The 21,865-nt window shown below is 38.7% G+C and overlaps 1 protein-coding gene across 1 annotated transcript in view; it reads right to left on the bottom strand.

Moving 5' to 3' along the window:
* Positions 1-6,431: 6,431 nt before the first annotated feature.
* The window catches only part of LOC128497712 (laminin subunit alpha-1-like), a 63,579-nt gene continuing 48,145 nt past the window's right edge, over positions 6,432-21,865 (bottom strand). Inside the window, 16 exon segments of the mRNA XM_053467872.1 lie at positions 6,432-7,230; positions 8,304-8,526; positions 11,149-11,282; positions 11,875-12,028; positions 12,306-12,464; positions 13,110-13,299; positions 14,272-14,387; positions 14,979-15,159; positions 15,518-15,706; positions 16,013-16,164; positions 16,815-16,985; positions 17,366-17,480; positions 17,827-17,968; positions 18,133-18,277; positions 18,604-18,754; positions 20,561-20,685. Coding sequence (XP_053323847.1) covers positions 7,070-7,230; positions 8,304-8,526; positions 11,149-11,282; positions 11,875-12,028; positions 12,306-12,464; positions 13,110-13,299; positions 14,272-14,387; positions 14,979-15,159; positions 15,518-15,706; positions 16,013-16,164; positions 16,815-16,985; positions 17,366-17,480; positions 17,827-17,968; positions 18,133-18,277; positions 18,604-18,754; positions 20,561-20,685 — 2,508 coding nt within the window. The 3' untranslated portion in view covers positions 6,432-7,069.

Below are 21,865 nucleotides of genomic sequence, written 5' to 3'. Positions count from 1 at the left end.
TAACTTGATTGATCTTTAGTTTTTTTTCACTGCCAGTGATGAATGAACTCATTGCATGTGTTAGGTATTGTGTATAATCAATGTATACAACAAAGTTAATGTTATGAAATAATAAGTTAGCTATTAACAATAAACTCTGACTTTCTACGGAAACAAGGAAGGGTAGGAGTTGGTGCATTTTTATAACTTACTGTTGTCACATAATGTTTGTCTTCTGTGTTAAAATAAATTTCCAATATATGAGTTTCCATGTGGGTTATGTACTAACAATAACATTCTGCCATGTTGGTACGCGTCGCTGTGGTTTTATTGCTTCTAAGTTCTATGAAGTACCAGTACCCAGGAAACATTCTGAGCCCATAAGGGAAACAACAGTAGAGAAAATGGATTTGGATCAACAACATGAAACAAAACATGCAACAAACATTTATTTAGCCTGTGGCTTCAACGTTATCAAGTTAGTACCAAGGAAAAGTCATTTAGAAAACAGTAGTACATACTTCTGGTAAGGTTAAGTGTCCTGAAGCTACCATGTATAGTCCACGTCCATGTATAGACCACGCAGACATTCTGTTACTGAATTCCCTTTTATTAAGGCTCACATCAGACGTGTAACACAGTTGCTGCCTTAAGGACTAAAGGATTTTTTGCACTTTAGCTACCTGGTTTTCAAACATAATCCTCTCTCATTTAATTTAACTACACAAGTAGTATATCATTTGATCAGAGAAGGCTTTCAATTGTTTGGGAGTCTCATTTGGGTGAAAATGCAGTGCAGTCTCATTGATTTAGTTATTTGGTAAGCAATATAGCCATGAAAAATTAGATAGGACTTGTCAAACTTGGGGTAAGCAATATATGGCCGTATAGCGTGACAAAATCTCCAATAGTTATGCCATAGATGGTATTTTTTTAAATGGCACTCATTGGGTATGCACTGAAGTCTTGCTTTGTTTTGTGTTCTTATAACAAATGTAGCTGTCCTTTTATCCATGTAATCCAATGTCACTGATTAGCTGAGTGCGGTCTAGTCATCTGTTACACATAGAAAAATTAAATATAATATGCTGTGCAGATACTTATTTTTATCACTAAAGAAAGCATGTACATTTTATTTTATTAAACCGGTATTTCTTAATTGATGTACATCATTAATATACTACATTCCAGATAAATCACTGCTGATAAGACCAGCATTCGCAGCTTGAGTCAGCAGCTTCAGGAAAAGAGATACTCTATAGGTAGGAGCTTGGATCTGTGTTTAGGGCAGTCGGTGTGTATGGCTTTAAGTGGATATATGTTTATATAAATGCATGTGATTGTGCCTGTTAAGGTATATGCATTATGCCTTGTGTGACATATGTAAAGCCAACACAAGACGTATGCTTGCTTGGCATTGAATGCAAATACATAAAATACAATTCAGTAAGTAAGCCATCGGGACGCCCGGGGCGAATGCTTAAGGTGGATTCCAAATTTACAATTACACAGCATATTCTTGGCATTAACTACTCTAATAATAAAAAGATAATGGTGAATACAAAAGCCTATTTGATTGCAGACAGTTAAAACATAGCCACTTAAGGCTGTGCCTAAAGATAAATATTTTTATGCAGACTTAATTATAGGTGTTTTAATTGCAGTATCATTACGGGCCACATGACGTATTCACACAAACCTGCTCCTCTCATTTGTTCTAGACAATTATATGATTGCACTAAAGCAAATTACATATGATCTGATATTGTCAAGTTCAATTTGTCAAAAACGTGGCTAGGAAACAATTAATTATAAGGTGCTGCTGCATAAATATTATCATGATCATTAAGTTTATGCTATATATTAACTGAGATGATGCTTTGAGTTCATTTTACTGTCCTTAGCAAACATCACTGTGAAAAGAACAGAAGTCAGAATATTTTGTAACCAATACTGTATGCATTAATCTGCATGTTGTAAAATGTACAGATATCCACACAAAATGGGGTTCCATTTTATTTTATGTAAGACATAGACTGGGCTGTTCCTCTAATATTCACTAATCCTCTAATGTTCTCTAATGTCTCTGTATACTAACTAAATCGATGCATCTGTTGTGACACAGGTTGTAAATGTGTTTGTGAGGGCTAAGGACTAAGCTCTGTACCCCTGCCAAGCCATCATCTGGTGGTCTAGATGGCAGATGGCTATTACTCTTGTTATTATATATTCTGGCATGCATGTTGTTTTACATTCATGCTTCTGCTTCAGCCACAGAAGTTGTTATGACCACCTGGGCACCACAGCCCAAGAGCCACCTTGTGGTGCTCAGCTTCGGAGCATTGCAAGGTGGTCATATTGATTTTACAGCTCCCTGGGCTGGTCAAAGGAGATCAGAGGATCTTCTCAACTGCTCCTCAGCACCCTTAGCATAAGAGAATTATTATGTAAATATAAATCAAATCAATATTCGGTGTAACCTCCCCTGCCTTCAAAACATCATCAATTCTTCCAAAAATCTTGAAGAACTAACCCCTCTTCAGGCACAGACTTTGGCAGATTCAGGCAGCCTCAGTTGCTTCTCTCTCTATATATGTAATCCAAAACAGACTTGTTGATGTCGCAATGAGGGCTCTTGGGGGGGCATGCCATCACTTCCAGGACTCCTTTCTTCTTCTTTACACTGAAGATAGTCATTCAGCATATGTCTTGGCTGTATGTTTGGGGTCATTGTTATGCTGCACAATGAATTTGGGGCCTCCCTGATGGTATTGCATGGTTGATTCATGTCTGCCTGCACTTTTCAGCATTAAGGAGACCATTAATTCTGACCAAATCACCAATTTCACTTCAGAAGTGCAGCCACAAACCTGCAAGGAACTTCCACCATGCGTCGCTGTAGCCTACAAACATGCATACTTGTACCTCTCTCCCAGGGGAGGGCTGGCAGCCTAAGGCCTGGGGGGCAAGTCTAGTCAACTGGCCCATTGCACCATCAAAGCGGCTGCGAGCGACATTGAAAGTGACCGTCGTGCGGCAGTCACTCCACCAGCGCCTAATGAAATTAAAGTGGCCGGCGTGCACACACCGCATGCCTCAGCTCTTCATCACACCCCTTTTAAGACGAGGGAAGAGGAGCTGAGGCATGGCCATTGGGTCTGACAGCCGCATGATGCAGGGGCGTACCTAGAGCATTTGGCACCTGTGGCAGATCCTGTATGTGCCCCCCCACACACACACACACACACACTTTAAAACTGCATAGTTTCTATGGTTAGGCAAACATTGACAGGGGTACAGCATAATTGTTATCATTATATACTTAGGGATTATGCAGTACCACCGTCAATGTGTGCCTATACATTGAGCCAGACACTGACAACCCCTATCACTATATACTAAGCCAAACATTGATGTGGTGTAGGCTTACCACTTTAGTGACTGGCATTGTATATAGTAGGGATGCACCGAAATGAAAATTCTGGACTGAAACTAAAAATTCAGCATTCACTTGGCCAAAATTGAAAAAACAACAAAAAAAACCCTTTAAAATACTTTATTAAAAGTAACACCAAAATTAGACAAAAAAATCAACAATAATATTAACATATATATATATATATATATATATATATATATATATATATACACATATATATAACAACAATCACAATCCTATCATGTCCAGGTTCTAGCATGTGCTGGCTGACTTAGCATGATAGGAGTGTGATTGCTGTTTGCAATTATATATATAAATATATATATATATATATTAATACTGTCATTGAATTATTCTGTCCAATAAAAGTGTTAACACACCGAAGTTGGACCAAAAAATAATTTATAACAGCAATCACACTCCTATCATGCCTAGGCAGCCACTACATGCTGGAATCTGGGCATGAAAGGAATGTGATTACGGACTCCCTATGCCAAGCTATCCCCCAACACTTACACATCCATGCTATCTGAAACCCTCATTCACAAACATTCAGCATAACACCCATCACTCTCACACACTTACATTCAGCATAACACCCATCACTCTCACACACTTACATTCAGCATAACACACATCACTCTCATACACTTACATTCAGCATAACACCCATTACTCTCACACACTTACATTTAGCATAACACCAATCACTCTCACACACTTACATTCAGCATAACACCCATCACTCTCACACACTTACATTCAGCGTAACACCCATCACTCTCACACACGTACATTTAGCATAACACCCATCACTCTCACACACTTACATTCAGCATAACACCCATCACTCTCACACACTTACATTCAGCGTAACACCCATCACTCTCACACACGTACATTTAGCATAACACCCATCACTCTCACACACTTACATTCAGCATAACACCCATCACTCTCACACACTTACATTCAGCGTAACACCCATCACTCTCACACGTACATTTAGCATAACACCCATCACTCTCACACACTTACATTCAGCATAACACCCATCACTCTCACACACTTACATTTAGCATAACACCCATCACTCTCACACACTTACATTCAGCATAACACCCATCACTCTCACACACTTACATTCAGCATAACACCCATCACTCTCACACACTTACATTTAGCATAACACCCATCACTCTCACACACTTACATTCAGCATAACACCCATCACTCTCACACACTTACATTCAGCATAACACCCATCACTCTCACACACTTACTAATCCACTCTCTCCTACCTTTTCTTCTTTCACTCTCACTTTTCCTTTTCCTCCTCTTCTACTTCTACTTCTTCTTCTTCCAGTCCTGTGCACTGAGCGCGGAAGACGGTGGGCGTGGCTTCAGTGTTGTGCGCCGGGATCAAGTCCCGGCGCACAGCCACAGTTGCCGCGCGCACCGTTTCTGGAGGCGTGTCGGCATGGTGGCAGCCCTCAGATGAGCGGCAGCCGGGGCGGACCGCCCCCCTCCCTCCCCCGCCAGCTACGCGTGACGGCCGCATTCAATCCTGCTCGCGGCCGCTTAGTTTTTAACTTTGCGGCCGCAGCCGCATTGAATGGCTGTCTGCCGGTCGTCCGTCCGGCCCACCGGCCCGGATTTAGGGCGGCCTGGGGGGCAATTGCCCCCCTGCCCCCCGGCCCAGCCCGCCCCTGCTCTCTCCAGCCCTTTGGTGAACAAACTGCCTCCTGCTACAGTTTTTCAGTCGTTTGGCGGCACTACTGAACATCTTCCCATTACAAAAGGAAGAAAGCATGTGTCTTTCAGCTGTAGCTCTACAAAAACCGACATAATTCTCCATGACTACATCCGGGTTGGGACAAACACATACCAACCTTGCAAAGTCTGACCCTGGTTTTTGTTGCTAATTTTCAAAATTAAACATACTGGAAATTGCCTTTATTTTAAAATGAAAGGAAAATCACCAATCGGAGGGTACTAAATTGATATATCCATGCTACCGTAAACACCAGTGTCGCCGACCACAGGTTCTGTATCATTCAGATTACCTGAAAATTGCAACAATGCACAGTATGCACTTACAACCAAAGGTTTTATTGCTGTATAACGCCATTAAAATTGGCTCAAGGCAGTAAGTGCAAAATGCTAGTAAAATTGCATGACACTGGTTATAAATCAATTATACAGTGTGTCTATATATATATATATATATATATATATATATATATAGGGGGTATGTGTGTATAAAGTGCCCCTGTAAAAAGGGCTCATGTGTCAGTATATAGTTGTAGCATTTCTCTGTATAAGGGCACATGTGCCTGTATATAGAATTATAGGAGGTATGGAGCAGAGGTAATGATCGGATATAAGGCAGCGTAGTTACTATGTGGGAGAGGTAGGCATCATTCCGATACAGAGGAGTGGGTGTTTGTATAAGGAGAGGGGTAAGGTTCCAGTACGGGGCAGGAGAGAGACAAGGATTGGTGGATTGGTAAGGGTTGCAGAGCTCAGGTATGGGGCAGACGAGGGGGTAGTAAAGCCCCGATACAAGGCAGGGGGTGGTAATGCTCCAGTACAGTGATGGGGAAGTCTGATGCGGGGCAATGCTCTTATTCTGTGGGCTGAGGTATAGCACAGCTCGCTGTTTCTATATAGCACAGTCAGTATAATGCCCCCACACAATGGCTGGGCTAAGGCCGCTTCTCACTGGCTGTGACCCATGATATAATCTGAAAATTAGTAAATTAAACTAAAAAATAACATTGTCCAATGGGACACCATTGTTGCAGTTCTCAAAAATATGTATTAAGAATATGTATTAATATGGAATCTGCAATACTTTTTAGTGTTATAGCTGCAAAACTTGGATATTAAGTATTTATGTTTTGGAATTCATTGTAAATCGGATGCACAGTCTAAGTTAGTTATGAATAAATAGCAGATACAGCTTTGTTGTTTATGCAGAGAGGGTAATAAAAATCAAAGCTATCAGTCATTATTTTTAAAGAAGTCATGCGTATTTTATTGTAAATCATTTTGAGAAATGTTTGCATTTTAACAGCTCTTAAAACAATTAGCACTGAGCAAAAACAAAATACTGTCAGATTCTCAGCAGCAAACGTATAAAGACAAAAATATTTCAATTTACTGCTATCCTACTGGAGGTATTTGTTGTATTTTTCCTCAAAAAAAAATTAAATTGCTAAAACTTTTAAAAAAAAGTTCCTGAGTTGGAAATATGAATTAAAAAGTTTTGGAGCACCATTGAGAAAATGGGGTAACAGTTAATAAAAAAGATATATTTTCACATTAGATCAAAACTGCCACCCAAGGTCCTATGGCAAGGAGACAGGCCCCAAATGCTTTATCGTGTTCTTAGAAGACCTGGGAAATTCAGGGGTTTTGTGTACTGAATAACAGATTAAATAGGCTCTGTGTCCCTGTATCACCCAATACGTGTTTATATTTCAGATGGTGTCGTTGGCAGCACTTTGTGAGCTAATATTACTTCATGCTGTTACTTAAAGAGCTGGTTCCAAACCTACTTTGAGAATAACAGCATGTAAGTATAGACCTCCTCTACTTGATAACATCTTGTTCGATGAATGTATATGTAGGAGATATGTCTCCTGTTTATTGTTCTGTTCCAGGACAGGAATGAGGAAAGACTCCGCGCATTTCAAAGGCTTTGCTGAAATCACTGGCTTCGGTCTGCGTGCCCTTCACCAGTTTCATGTTGCGTATGCATCCGTGGAATGAGGTCTGGCTGGTCAAGCAGTTTTGCTTCACATCAGCTACATACGAGGGGAAAAAAAACAAAGAAAAATAGTGTCAATGTTTGTTTTCATTCCATTCTGTGCACCTTTGGGGACAGTTGTGGGGAAGCTGACATAGTTGTCAAAGGTGTTCCTTTGACAACTATGTCAGCTTTTGTGTACATATATTTCACTGTATATTATCTGTAACAAAAAAAACTGATAAATCAGGAGGGCCATGCTCACAATTAATTTTTATAATTTTGTATTTATTTATATATTATATATAATATGTTTTCCAATTTATCAAACAAATCATAAATTAAAAGTAGGTCCTTTCGAATATGGCTTTGGCTGTGATATGGATATTCATCAATGTATCAATGTAATAGCAGATTTAATAGCTTTCTGTAAGCAGTAAAAGGGATAGAACAAGGAGCCGGATACAGTGAAGCACAGCATTCACTTTAACAAAGTGCCGGCACACAGAATTTCATGGTGAATGTTTTCCCTTAATAACTTGATATAACTTTAAAATGTGGACTGGAAGAGTTAAAACAAATGGAGCTTGCAATTATTACATTAACCTGTGATCCTGGAAGTTGTTTATACATCTTACTTACATTCCTACTATTAGTGACTCAAACTTCCTTCCCCATGGCTTTATGTTTTCACAGCGCCTCGCCTTATTTAATTAAGTAGACACAACACTGGTGACGTGATGGAGCCAACACTATTTTACATTGCATTTTAAATGTTTGGAGACATATCGTTTTATATTTAGCTTACAAACGGAGATCATTTTGAGGTATCGTACGCCTGTATATGTAAATATATGTATAAGGATGTTGGCTTTGATAACAAAGTAATAAATAAAATACATTCTAGTTGTGTCGGCTGTGGCAAAAGCGGGCTTTAAGTAATGATATACAAATACGAAAGTTTAAAGGTGTAAAAACTGAGGTCTCAATTGACCTTACCGAGAAGGTGTTAGATAAGTCTAAGATAAGCTATCCTAAATCTAAGACAAGACCACAGACACATTAGTCAATGAGTCAGGGGATACTCTAACCAGAAATAATTCTTTGAAGTTTACATTAAATTGCTCTTACCCGGATAGCCTCCAACATAAATCGGATTGTTAGTGTCTGCAGAGGTTGACTGGACATGTGGGCTCTCTGCATTCACAACATTTCCATCCACCGTAAGGACAATGCGATGTTTAATTTTACTGGCCTGAAGCTTATGCCACTTGCCATCACATAAAGAGCTGGGGCTCTCTGGCTTGTAGACTGCTGTTATTCTGCCGGCACCATTATTAACATGGAACAAAACCTGTCAAAATAGAACGCAATGATTAAATCAGTTCTGGTCATATAGTTAATATTATCATTTCAAGATCATCCTTTTGATGGTACAGACCACTCTTCTCCTGATGCCTTGATGGTCTGCACTCTAGCAGAAACAAGAGGCACTGGGTCATCATAACCAGGCTCCCTTGGTCTCTGTGTAGACCTCCACTGAAGGAGGAGAAAAGAGATACTTGCCACTGAATTCACAGATCCTCCTACTCCACAATATAAATTATGTACATGAGTCTTTGGATCCCATTATAATGTCTCTGGTTTCGCTTTTGTGACACTACTCATCTGTTGCAGTTGTGTGTGCTCATGAAGTAGACAACAGGGCAGTGTGCTTAATCAGCCCATTAGAATACGTCATCACATACTTGTTGTTGTCCACTATTCATTCAACATAGGGCTAAACGTTATGTGTATGCAGATATACCATGGGTCTCTTGTGGAACTGAGATACCGTGTCAAGACAAGGTGCGAGTCTCTGGCTGGAATTAGGACAATATGGTATAAAGCCCAACGGACTGTCACCATCAAAATGTTTACATAACCTGACAGGAAGAGCATTGTCCCCAAGACTCCTGGCTTTGTTATTGTTATTTTTAGGTGACAATATTTAGCAACATTTCCAACCCCAACATCCATGACTCTGGCAAAGAGCAGTGGCTGTAGGTGGTTTCAATAGGGCTGAAACAACTAATCGATAAAATCAATAATAATCGATTATGAAAATCGTTGGCAACGAATTTCATCATCGATTAATCAAATCGATTTTTATCTCCTTATAATAATCCGATCTCAAACAGAGATCGGATTATAAAACCGGAATCCAGATCCCCCGCAACGCTGCAGGAGACCTGGATTCCCCTCACTGTCGGCCGGTCTCTCACTTCCGTCTCTCTCCCCCCTCCCATACACCCCTCTGACTCCTCCCCCTCCCATACGTCACTCTGCCTCTCTCCCAGCTCCGTTACTGACAGTAACGGAGGCTGTCTGTGCGATGCAGACCCCCACCAGCTGACAGAGAGGATGATTCTCTGTCAGCCTGTGAGTGTCTGCATCGCACAGACAGCCTCCGTTACTGCACTTCACTTACACTGTGGCTTCTATGAAGCTGCAGTGAAAGTCCTTGTCTAGTGAAGATCCGTTGCTGACAGGAGGCAGAGTGGAGTATGGGAGGGGGAGGAGGCAGAGTGGAGTATAGGAGGGGGAGGAGCCAGAGTGGAGTATGGGAGGGGCCAGAGTGGTGTATGGGAGGGGGGAGGAGGCAGAGTGAAGTATGGGAGGGGGGAGGAGGCAAAGTGGTGTATGGGAGGGGGAGGAGGCAAAGTGATGTATGGGAGGGGGAGGAGGCAGAGTGGTGTACGGGAGGGGGAAGAGCCAGAGTGGAGTATGGGGGGGGAGCCAGAGTGGTGTATGGGAGGGGGAGGAGCCAGAGTGGTGTATGGGAGGGGGAGGAGCCAAAGTTGTGTATGGGTGAGTTATAGTGGTGTATGGGGGGTATTATGAATTTCAGGGCATATAGGGGATATAAGGCATATCGATATTAGGCATATCAGGGGGTCATAAAACATCTGGTAAAAGGTATATCGGGGGCTCAGTTGCATATCACTGGCATATAAGGAGTATAAGGCATATCAGGGGCACAGTGGCATATCAGGGGGCACAGTGGAATCTGGCATATAAGAGGTATAAGGCATTTATGGGGGCAGAGTGGCAAGCTGGGGGTCTGATGTGCATAACCGGGGGCAGTTTGGTAAATAAAAAAAATTTAAACAAGGCTTTTTTTCTCATAGTTTTTATTAAATATGAAAAATAGTTAACATATGAATTAATATTTACTAATAACTTTGTATTAAAACCTAGTTTGAGAAACACCGTTCTTGTAGCTTTTATTATTATGTCAGTAAAATAAGAAGGTGAATAGAGAGAGGCCATTGCAATAAAGAGATGAAAGTGTAAATTGTACGTTTTTTATTACATTATTTTAAATTTAAAAAATTGCATTTTTTTATCCGATTAATCGAAAAAATAATCGGCCAACTAATCGATTATTAAAATAATCGTTAGTTGCAGCCCTAGGTTTCAATAAATTAATTTACTTATGCTAAAGTATGTGACAGTTCCCCCTTAAAGTATCACACTAGATGGATCTATTGGAGACACCATGGATGATGCCTTTTAGGGGCAAGGAAGAAATGGTCTGAGAAAAAAGTAAACCCATTTGTAAGATGAGGTAAACATCCTCCTCTCGGAGGGTGGATCTGTGTGCATTACACACTTGCATCCATCAGCAAAATCACAGGAAGAATGTATTTCCTACAAAGCATTAAAAAATGTAGAAATGAGCTGGAAGATGTCAAGGATGTGCTACGTCCTTGGCAGGAAACATTTGAGAATCAACAAACTCATCTCATTTGTCTATGTTTTACAAAAACTGTTTAGCGTTTAATTAAAATGAAACACATTATAGGACATTTCAAGGTTTATAACCTCAGTGTTTTCTTATGCATATTTGATTCCTAGAATTCTGTCACTATACAGTTATAATTACATTTCTGATGTCAAAAGCATACACAAAGGACAGCCAAAAGATGCTTACCTTGCCATGTATGATTTCCAGGCCAATGGCATCAACTTTAGCGCTGCTAATTCCAAGAAGAACACCGTTCATCTGCGTAGTGCGGAACTCGAGAGACACGTTTACGTCTGAGCGGACTTTGTACCCCTCTTTAACTACAAACCAAAGATTTATAACGTGTATATTAATTATATACTTGTAGGTTCCTCAGCAAGCAATACTTGTGAATTTTTAAAACAAAAGAACTCTACATTTATTGTAATGCTTACTGTAACAGATCATTGTAAAGAATCAGATATTTTCTAAGAGAAAGGATGCATCATATGTGATGACCATACCTGATATGTTAATTCTTTAATAGACCATAGTGCAGATTTTATGTAGTGACACACCAGATGTGTTCACCAAATGACTAATACCAGTCCTTGTGGAAACCTTGACCTGTCATTATTTAAACATATATCTAATTAAGTCACCTGCATTCAAGCAGGGATATCAATCAAAACATACTGGTAGTAAAAGCACCAATTGGGAGTCTAATTTGGTTTATTGGAAATTATGTTAATATCAGCTTTATTATAGTATTAAAGTTATAGAGTTTGATCTAGAAACAGTAAGTGTTCACAATAATTATTATTTCTTAAAACCATGATTTAACCATAATTAAACCCGATAGGAACATACAAACCTATTAAGTGTGAAAAGGTGCTTAGTATGCACAGTAAGTGCTATTCAAGTCATATTTACCAAGGGCAGCAAATCCAGTTCCATCAAAGTAAGTTCCCTCTTGGACAGATGCGTAGCACTTATTTACTGCGTGTATGGAGATAGCGCTCTCCTTATCCAGTTGTTTGTTATTAATGGCAACTTTGCCAATGCATGCTGGGACACTGTGTGTGATCTAAATGAAAGAGAGAATGACGGCTAATTAGTACATTGCCACCTCTTGTTAGCAGCCATTTGGCCACAACTGTTTTCATTCCGAGACAAAACAAGCAACCAAGTGCACAGAAATAGAATTTGAGGGAATTTGGCTTATCTGCCTGTCCATCTTTTTCTACCTACAGTCAGTCCTCAAACTGTACTTGGCCATCAATAGCCTGATAGCATGTGCAATATAATATATATAATATATTTTTGTCTCCAAAGTTTTGTTTCAATACAAGCAGTTTACTTACATTCCCAATGCTCTTCGCTGTATAGTCTAGTGGAAGCCCACCAAGATAAAGCTTCCCTTCCACATCCAAAGTATTGCTGTCCCCTGGAGCACTAACTGATGCTGATTCCTGACCATCAATAGTAATCGTACCTTTTCTTTTATAATATTCTGTTATTACCTGAAAAAAACAGATGGCTGTGACATATAATAATAAAGACAGGATACCAGATTGAGCAAAAAATTATATTTCCTAAATACTCTAATATACGTTCATATTCTTGCTTCTTAATATGCATTTCATATTAATGAATGTATTATAACAGTGTTGTGTGACTTCATTAAAGGGCCACTTCAGTCTGTACACTTACAAATATCACCACCAGTGCATCGACGAGCACTAATTCATTTTTGTTTGTTGAAATGATGATTTTCAGTATTATCTTTGCTGTATGGTGTCGATGAAAGATAGGCATAGAGACGGATTCTAATAACGAAATGATTGGCCATTGTGCAATAGATTAAAAAGGTGAAATAAACTAATGATGAGGCAGAGGTTTTCTTCTTTTGTAGGATATAACCAAACCTGGGAACTCTTGGTAATTTCCCAGGGAGTAAATGTGATCAAACGCTGGTCTCCGGCCCGCATATTGAATGCACACGTGAGAAAGCAGAGCCTTACCTAGAGACTTACTTAAACAGAGTTTTACTATAAGTTCCCAGGCATGGTTATAACTCAAATACCAGCTAGTTGAGATTTTTGGGGGTTGATAATGATAATTGTTCACATCTTAAGTAACTGAAAATATAAGCAGCAGTCACTTACTGTGTGCCACTTTCCATCATTAATAACAGCCGTATGGAAAGCCTGAGTCCGTCCTTTTCCCATATCAAATAAGAAATAAAGTTTCCCTTCATGAAGTTGAAGTGCAGCGTAATCCATCTGGTTCTGGTGAGCCATATAGTAAATAAGACCACTGGTGGCATATGTCCTGAGAGTTATCTGCACAGAGAGTCTGGGAAAAAGAATTTTATTTAATTTCATATTTCTTTTTCAGAAATGACTATAAATTACCAGTTTTCCACTAATCCATGAAGGAGTATATACTTGGAATTTTATCAATTATTTCCATTAATAAGCAAAACATATTAAATAATATAAAAGCAGATTTAAAAGTGTATTGTAATCAGTTTGATTTTAGAACATTTTGTAATTACTATGATGTATTATACATCAGGTAGTGACATGTAGGTCACCGGCAGGAACTATATCTCCCACGATGCTCACGCAGCATCCTTAAATGAAAAGTCTAGTTTCCAAAATAGTTTTATTATTTCATTTTGCATTGACTCCAATGTATTTTACTGAAAATTAGGGCATACAACCTTTAGTGATAGGAGTTAACATATCTATCTCATTTAAGGCCTCTACTGACAACTGGACGCATTAGAATGCAAACATCATCATACTCAGAAGCAGTCTGATTGTCACTGACAAGCATGGGAGTTCTACTGCACATGTGCAAGAAGCATACTGCAGTATGAACCTTGCTCTCAGTAAAGGTGCTGGAGGAGGAGTTAAATGAAAAATAAAAACTTGAATAACTAAAGAATGTTTGCACAGTTCTGCATGCAGTAAAATGATATGGAGTCCATGCAAGATGCATTTAACATGGAAATAGGGCTGGAGTGCTTAGTCAAAGAAAATAATCTCATTTATTCCTAGCTTAGTATCATGGTAGTTGTGGTTCCTCAACAAAAGGAACTGTACAAGCCGGATACCCCTACCAAATAGAGCAAAATCAATTGATTAAAAAACATGACAAAATAACAAATCCATCAGTTGACGTGAAACTGTAACCTGAGCATATCACCATAAAGGTTTGTCGACATCTCTTTGAAAGTTATTATAACATGTTTACTTGTCTTGGAAAGTACATATGTTCTTAAATATTATATATTTATAATCAGCTTTACAATGTACTTACTTTCTTCTGACAGCTGATTGGTCAAAAGGCAGTACAATGTGGCTTCCCTGAGTGAGGCCAAACTGGTGAGCATCTGGCACATGGTCCGGCTTCATCTCCAGTGCACACTGCAATGGCTGCAGGCAAAAATGTCACTTTTATAGATATATTGATTTGACAAATAAATATAATATTAACTACATTTTCAAACACTTAAAATGCCTTAGCTTTTTAAAGGACAGGAGTTGTGAACTAACCAGTGGTGAGGATAAACTGGTAAAGGACCTAATATCTGTATGAAAAATAACGGTTTTATTAAAGCTACATTTTCTTAAAATAGATTTTACGGCATTGGTCCTAGAGGAGCAGCATACTCATGTAACAAGATGTAGACACACATGACCTTCTAGGGACCCCTGGAAACATTTTTACCCCACAACTTAGACTGCCATTTTTTATGGAACCTACGTATCAGCACCATGGTATAACACAAACCCTACTGTTCTTTCCGATGGGACACCGTCTACTAATAGATCAGTTGTTGCAGAGCTAGCTGACCCCTAGGAATTCTGGGCTTAGCTTCTGACCCTTTTTGCCACCCCCGAATGATAAACCACTGCCCCTGTTTGATTCAAAATTTACTGGAGTTGTTCATTCTTAATTTGCACGGAACTCATGGTTTTTAGAAAACCTTATTGAATGGGAATTTCTAGAATAGACTGTTTTACCTTAGTTACAAATGATTTCTGTATGGGGGTAGTTAATTTTCTCTCTGTGACAGGCTGAGCAGGCGTTGCAGTCGGCAGAACTTCCACTTCCAGCTGGGCAATGGATTTAGGCTTCTCTGACAGCATGCAGCTATCCATATGAACCCCCTCATATTTCAGGACATTGGTGAAATCCATCTGCCTTTATTGCAAAAGGGAAAATGTATTATTTTGTACAGTTTATTAGCAGTTTATTTTTTCCTTAAAAAGAGAATTAACACTTACATAAAACAGAGTACATAAACTAAACAAAAATAAAAGTTGAGATTATTTAAATATTTTATAAACTAAAATAAAAGTTGTTTAAATATTTTATAAGCTAAAATATATTTGTATAAATAAGTGTTGAGTTATTTTATTTAATTAAAAATATTGGTTAACATAAGCATTAAAACAGAACTCCCGCCATTGTTATTGCTGTTATCAGTTTAAAAATAAGTTATCTAAAGTTTTGTGCTTTTTTTGGATTAATGCATATTAGACAGTTTGATGAAACTTACTCCATATTTACAACCAGATTGCGTATACATCCGTAGAAAGACTGGCTTGTTTTGAGGGGGGCTGTACCCATTTTACCAGGGACGCCACCGACATAAAAATTGGAAGCATTTATAGAGATGGAATCGACAGATGGTCCGTTCATCTTCACCTCGGAAGGTTTTCCTTCATCCACTTGTACATTCACAAGTCTAAAAAAATAATGTCCAAATTGTCAATTCTGCCCACTTGACCCACTTGATAACTGAAGTCATAGAATGTATATTTTTCTCTAGCAAAGATTACAATATCTTAACATATTATAATTAACATATTAATTATAATAATTAACTTTATTTATGGAACTTTATTAAATTCCTAAAATTTTAAGAGGTTTCTATTATATCTTTCCCTTAAAATGTATCATTTGTCATATATGAAGAATATGAAACATTCCCTGATGCATCTTTCTACACTTTCTAGAGTTTATAATATAAACCTATATGTTTTGCAATTACCTCTTGTTCCGGATGACAATAATAGAGTGTTCTTGTCCATCACTAAAGGTTCCAGTAGGAGATTTGATGATGACCTTTCTTGTGCTGGCACCATCCACAGGGTTGATATGGAATTCAATATGTCCATTCACCAGCATTATAGCAAAGAATGGCTAAATGAAAATATATGGTTTTAAAATCTATATGTTAGTTCTGAGGGCTGAGATTCCCATCAAAGAGATACAAGCACATGGATAGTACTGATTTATATACATTCAAGGACCACATGAGGCCCTTGTCACGGAAGAATGTGCATGCAAATAAGGTTAACAATTATCACCTTTGCCTCTAATTGTTAACCTTATTTTGCATGCGCCTACCCAGAATCCCGTGTGGTTGTGGCAGCACCATGAGATTTCTGAGGGAAAAACAAGCCTCCTGGCTTGTCTGGTGTCTGTAGATGAGAGTTTAATAATACTTCTACTACCCCTTAAACCCTTAGGGGTTTCCATCACCTTTTACCCACCATACCTTATGTAATGGTTATATACATCATTATATACGGTCTAGTGCTAGTAACATTTTGATACACATGATATAAAAAGTACATTTACATTTATAGGACTCATCTTGCTTTTCAAGCAAACTACAGGTTAGCTGTTATAATAAAATATCTGCCCTTCTTTGGAGCTCTCTTTGTCCTGCAACAGGGACCAATCACCAAGCTCTGTAATTTTATAAAACCGTCATAAATCTGAATTATTTGTGTAAATATGTTTCATAAAATTATAATAATAATAATAATAATCATTTGATTACTCACCAAGAGAGCTTGCCTGCGACTGCGTTTTTCCGCTCCCTTGCCAAATCCAGCCACGATAATTCCAGATTCATTGAGTGTGGAGAACGATACCATTAGCTCTGATTCTGCTGCCAATGATACTGGCTGCATTTCCACGTAGCCATCTTTTAAAACGGTAATGCTACGAGTTGGCTACGGCAGGAGAAAAAGACACAAAAATACTTTAGTGGTTGGATTCAAAATCATTCACTCAGATTACAGTGGATTAAAAATTGTGGAGTCTCACAGATGCTATCAAATGAATAATAACATAAATAATAATATGCTTATTGGTTGATAGATATGCAACTGATAATCAGATTAAATGTACCTGATTGTAGATGCGGTAAGGTAAATGTATAAACTTCAGTTAATGCATCTATGATAACCTAAACTGTATTGAATTTAGTAAGTGAAGAAAAGCAGGAGTTTGTAGGAGAGCTGCGGTAAATAATATATGAGGTGACTTCTGAGACATTTCACTGATTATAATTGGCATTGCCTCATACAATTTGGATAGGAAGGTTTCTTACCTCCAGTTTACAGCCTTTTCTTACACCATAGGCATTTCTTAGCAAGTCAAAATTTGAGCGGGAAATCTCCAAGTTCTTTATACAGCCCACATAGGACCTGCTGCTAAGCTGTTTTCTAAAATCAAGAAAGATTTGCAATTGATGTGATAGAAACATAATGAACATGTTTGAAAATGTTTTAGATAAAGGATACTTTCTTTATACTAAGTTTGAATAATCTTCGTTGGCTTGAAGTAAAAATTTTCATAAAAATTGTGTGGTTGAGTTCCATAAAACACACATCTCTTCTAAGGGGAGCCATCATTAAAACATTTAATTTAGCTTTACTGCAAGATTCATCCTTTGGAAGATCAGCCTGGGATCAAATCATTTCTTCTTGTTTTCAAACAGATGTTTTATTTACTAATGCAGTTTATGTTCGTCCAAAAATCTACAAAGAAAATTATAACTAGACGTAATACCTAACACTCCTGGATCTGGGAAGTCCACCAATATAAATTGGATCCTTATCTGACCGGTTAAGGTCTGAAGCAACGCCTGGAGCTTCTCCTTGCTTGGTTTCTCTCTGGGTTGAGTTGTAGGAATCCATCACAGCCAGTATACCTTTGTCACAAGAGAACACATCGGTCTTAAAACGAAACTTCAAATACTTCACTAGTTGAAATGATCTACAACAAGTTCTTAGAGGCCCAAAAACTTTTAAAAAAGTGTCAAGGATGGCCACGACAGACACTTGACTGGTTTGTGTGTGTGAGCTTCAGCCGTACCTTGCTTCCTGTTGCGCTGGAAGGCTACTTTATGCCATGCTCCATCATTATAGCGTCCATCTGTCATCAGTATCAGAGGTCCTGATCCCAATTCGACAGATACTCTCAGTTTACCGTCCACCATTTCCATAGATAAATAATCTCGCTGATAAAACAAGAACGAAGTTTGATCAACTTTGTTGAACCATACTGAGCAGCTAAACACTAGGATGTTAAACTTATTTCACCAATGTGTCTACCAGTTAAATAAATTAGTTTAAAAAAGCGAACCTTGACTTATTCTAAACATCATCTGGGTATTGCTTTAAGGCTTGGGTTCATCAACAAGTAAACAGCTGGACCAAAAGCCAAGCACCAAAAAGCAAGGGATTAGCAAAAAAACATGTGTTTTCATTTTTAAATGATTAACTTTTAGAACATAGAAAACAATAGCTGGAAAGAAATGAAAATAACTAAAGGGCAAGGTCTTACTGTTCCATTGGAAGCAAGATACAAAAGAAGGCCATTTGGAGCGAATGTTCGGAAATGGATAACTATCTGAGATGAAGTGGAACGAAGCGTCTTCTCTACAATAGAATATCCACTGCCGTCAAAATGGAAAGCAGTTTCTTCTTCTCGTGGGCTACAAATACAAAAGGGAAAATTTCAGTCAAGCCATATCGTGGTGGACAAATGCTGGCACTACAAGTGCCATTGAGATAACTAGTATATGATTAAGAATAGCATTGCAGGTGGATATATCACAATTAGGCAAGTTTAATACCGGTATATGATTTAACAAGGGGTAACAACATTTACTCATCTCCATGTTAAAATCAAGTGTAATTATTAGCAGGGCTCTACCGGGGAGTTGAATTGGGCCAGACACAGGCACTTTAAGGCCAGCAGCCCATAAGTGACGTATGTATGCAGATGCAGGCTACACTCTTACACTCTCTCATGGTGCAGCTGCACATTAAAAGGCCAGATCTGGCATGCAAGTGGCAGTTAAGGTAAGTGACTGGCGACAGCTGGCACCGGCCAGCTGTATACCTGTTGACTTACTATAGCTATACTCATTGCAAACGACTATGACAAGCATGGAGCATGTCCACGGTTTATGCTTTTATAGGAGTAACTATGTAACTATCTGGCATTATGTAGAAATTATTAATGCAAACAACTACATAACTAACATTTGGAATACACTAAGAACTTAGATCCCTGCAGAAGTTTTACGCCTTATAACGCTCTTGCTGGTCAATATAAATTGTAATATTGCCACCTGCTGGTATGAACGTGTCATAACTACTCACTCACAAAAGGTGGTGTTACGAAGGGATGAATCCTACATTCATATAATTGACATTTGTAATATTTAGGGGTGTCCCATCACCCATTAATTTGCAGGACATATATATATACATTTTACTTGTGGCTGAGTACTGCTACCTTGCAGTATGTACTCATAGAACAGTTCAATAACCGATTTCATGTATCTGATTTTCAATTGTGGGTAGCATGTGAAAATCTACATAATTCTACATTGTAACGCATGCTGGACGCCCATTTTAGGAAGATTATCCGTTATATACATATGTCATGGATAATGGCAGATGTGTGATTCTACATTGGAATTGGTTATTGCTTCTCCAAGAACTGCACAAAGGGAAAAATCAGCACGTTTAAAAAAAATCTTTGAAAATAAATAAGAAGTGATTACTAATAGTTATTTAGGACTTAGCATTAAAATATATAGCTAGGAAAAATATTCCTTGTAAACTAAAACAATTTACACATTTGCATATTTTAACACATTCCTAAAGCGTACCCACTTTTTATGAGAAAGTAATAAAATATGTTTTAGCCATGCTCTGTAGGAAAAAATAAAAATAGAATCAATGTGTCCATTTTTAGTGATTAAAGCTGGTATCTGTGTTAGAGGCGAGTACAATTTTCCATAAAAAGATAAAACCAAAAAAAAAAAAAAAAAAAAATCTATAAAATCACGCTCTCTGCTTCCTGCAGGAATTCCAGCATCATTTAAATTTCCAGACGTGTAAAAACAAGTAGAAAACACTTTACTGATAATTTTCCATATATTTAAATGTTTTCTATTTTGGTGTGAAACTGTGCCTCTAACAGTAATGATGGGCTGAACATGAAAAGAAACAGAATATCCTCCTGCAGCCACTTTTGGTTTAATAATAGTATGTCGGGCTTCTATCTGAATACCCATTATAGGTTTAGATGTCAATTTTTGCATTTTACATATTTATTTTGTTGACAAAATATTAAATAAACCAAATATATTTTATTTTATTAATTAGGGGGGGGCAGAAGAGCTTCTCTAAAAAAGATAAGTGAGCTTACAAAACATACATTAGTAAAAGGTAGCATGGCAACAATATAGAAATAGCATTAATACTTTTAGGAAGCTAAATAATACCTTCCATAGCATCCACCACATTTGCCCTCTCTCTCAACATAGTTCCATAAACCAATGGAGTGCCCATTAAGGAACGCCTCGCCCATGCAACCTTTAAAATCTGTGGTCTTGACTGCTGTTGATTTCTAGGAAAGAAAAATACACTGATAATTAGCCATGGGATTTGTTTATACACGTTTTAATGTTATTTTAAAAATATATTTTCCTAACTATATCGGAAAGCAGAACCTCTCCTGATGTCTTTAGGCAGCCTACAGGTCTGTATCTAAGTGTGACAACATCAGGCAAGCCCTACATACTACCTATGGAATAATGCATACATATTTTAGGTAGAGGACATCAAAGGTCTGTCAAATGCCTGTTGAACAAACATGTTTTTGGACTGTGTTCTAGCACACTTCTTTTTGACTCTGCTCAGACATCTTGAATGCATCCTAGGTTACAATGTCACAAAGATACTGATTTTGGCTTAAGCCAGTGTCTACATGCCAAGCTATATCTACTGATATGCTTAATATCCATGAGGAAGGGAGAAGGAGTGTGAACCAGAGGAGGGTTTGGGTTGCTCCAGGTTTCTGTACACCTATAAGATGGTTTTCCTAAATATAAAAATATATATGTATATATATATATATATATATATATATATATATATATATATATATATATACCGTATTGGCTCGGATATAGGCCGCCCCCGTATATAGGCCGCACCCTAAAAGTCTGGTGCTTTTTTAAAGAAAAAGTTTTTTTCTTTAAAAAAGCACCAAAAAAAAAAAAAAATGCTGCCACTCTGTCCCCCCTCCCCGAGATATGCTACCACTGTCCTCCCCCCCCCGAGATACGCTACCACTGTCCTCCCTCCCCGAGATATGCTACCACTGTCCTCCTCCTCCCCCCGAGATACGCTACCACTGCCCCCCCCGAGATACGCTACCACTGTCCTCCCCCCCCGAGATATGCTACCACTGTCCTCCCTCCCCCCCCGAGATACGCTACCACTGTCCTCCCTCCCCGAGATATGCTACCACTGTCCTCCTCCTCCCCCCCCGAGATACGCTACCACTGTCCCCCCCCCACAGAGATATGCTACCACTGTCCTCCCCCCCCGAGATACGCTACCACTGTCCTCCCCCCCCCGAGATATGCTGCCACTGTCCTCCTCTGCCCCCCCCCTCCTCGACTTACCGGAGCAGACTCCCGGGTGTCTTGCGGGGCCGGCGGGGGACATCTACGCAATACGCGTATGCAACTTCCGGTGCCGGTGCCGGTGCGGCCTATATTCGAGCCAATACGGTATATATA

This window comes from Spea bombifrons, chromosome 5 (genome assembly GCF_027358695.1).
Source record: "Spea bombifrons isolate aSpeBom1 chromosome 5, aSpeBom1.2.pri, whole genome shotgun sequence".
NCBI classification, from domain to species: Eukaryota; Metazoa; Chordata; class Amphibia; order Anura; family Pelobatidae; genus Spea; species Spea bombifrons.
The sequence above is the reverse complement of the archived record's forward strand: the minus strand, read 5'-3'. Positions and strand labels throughout refer to the sequence as shown.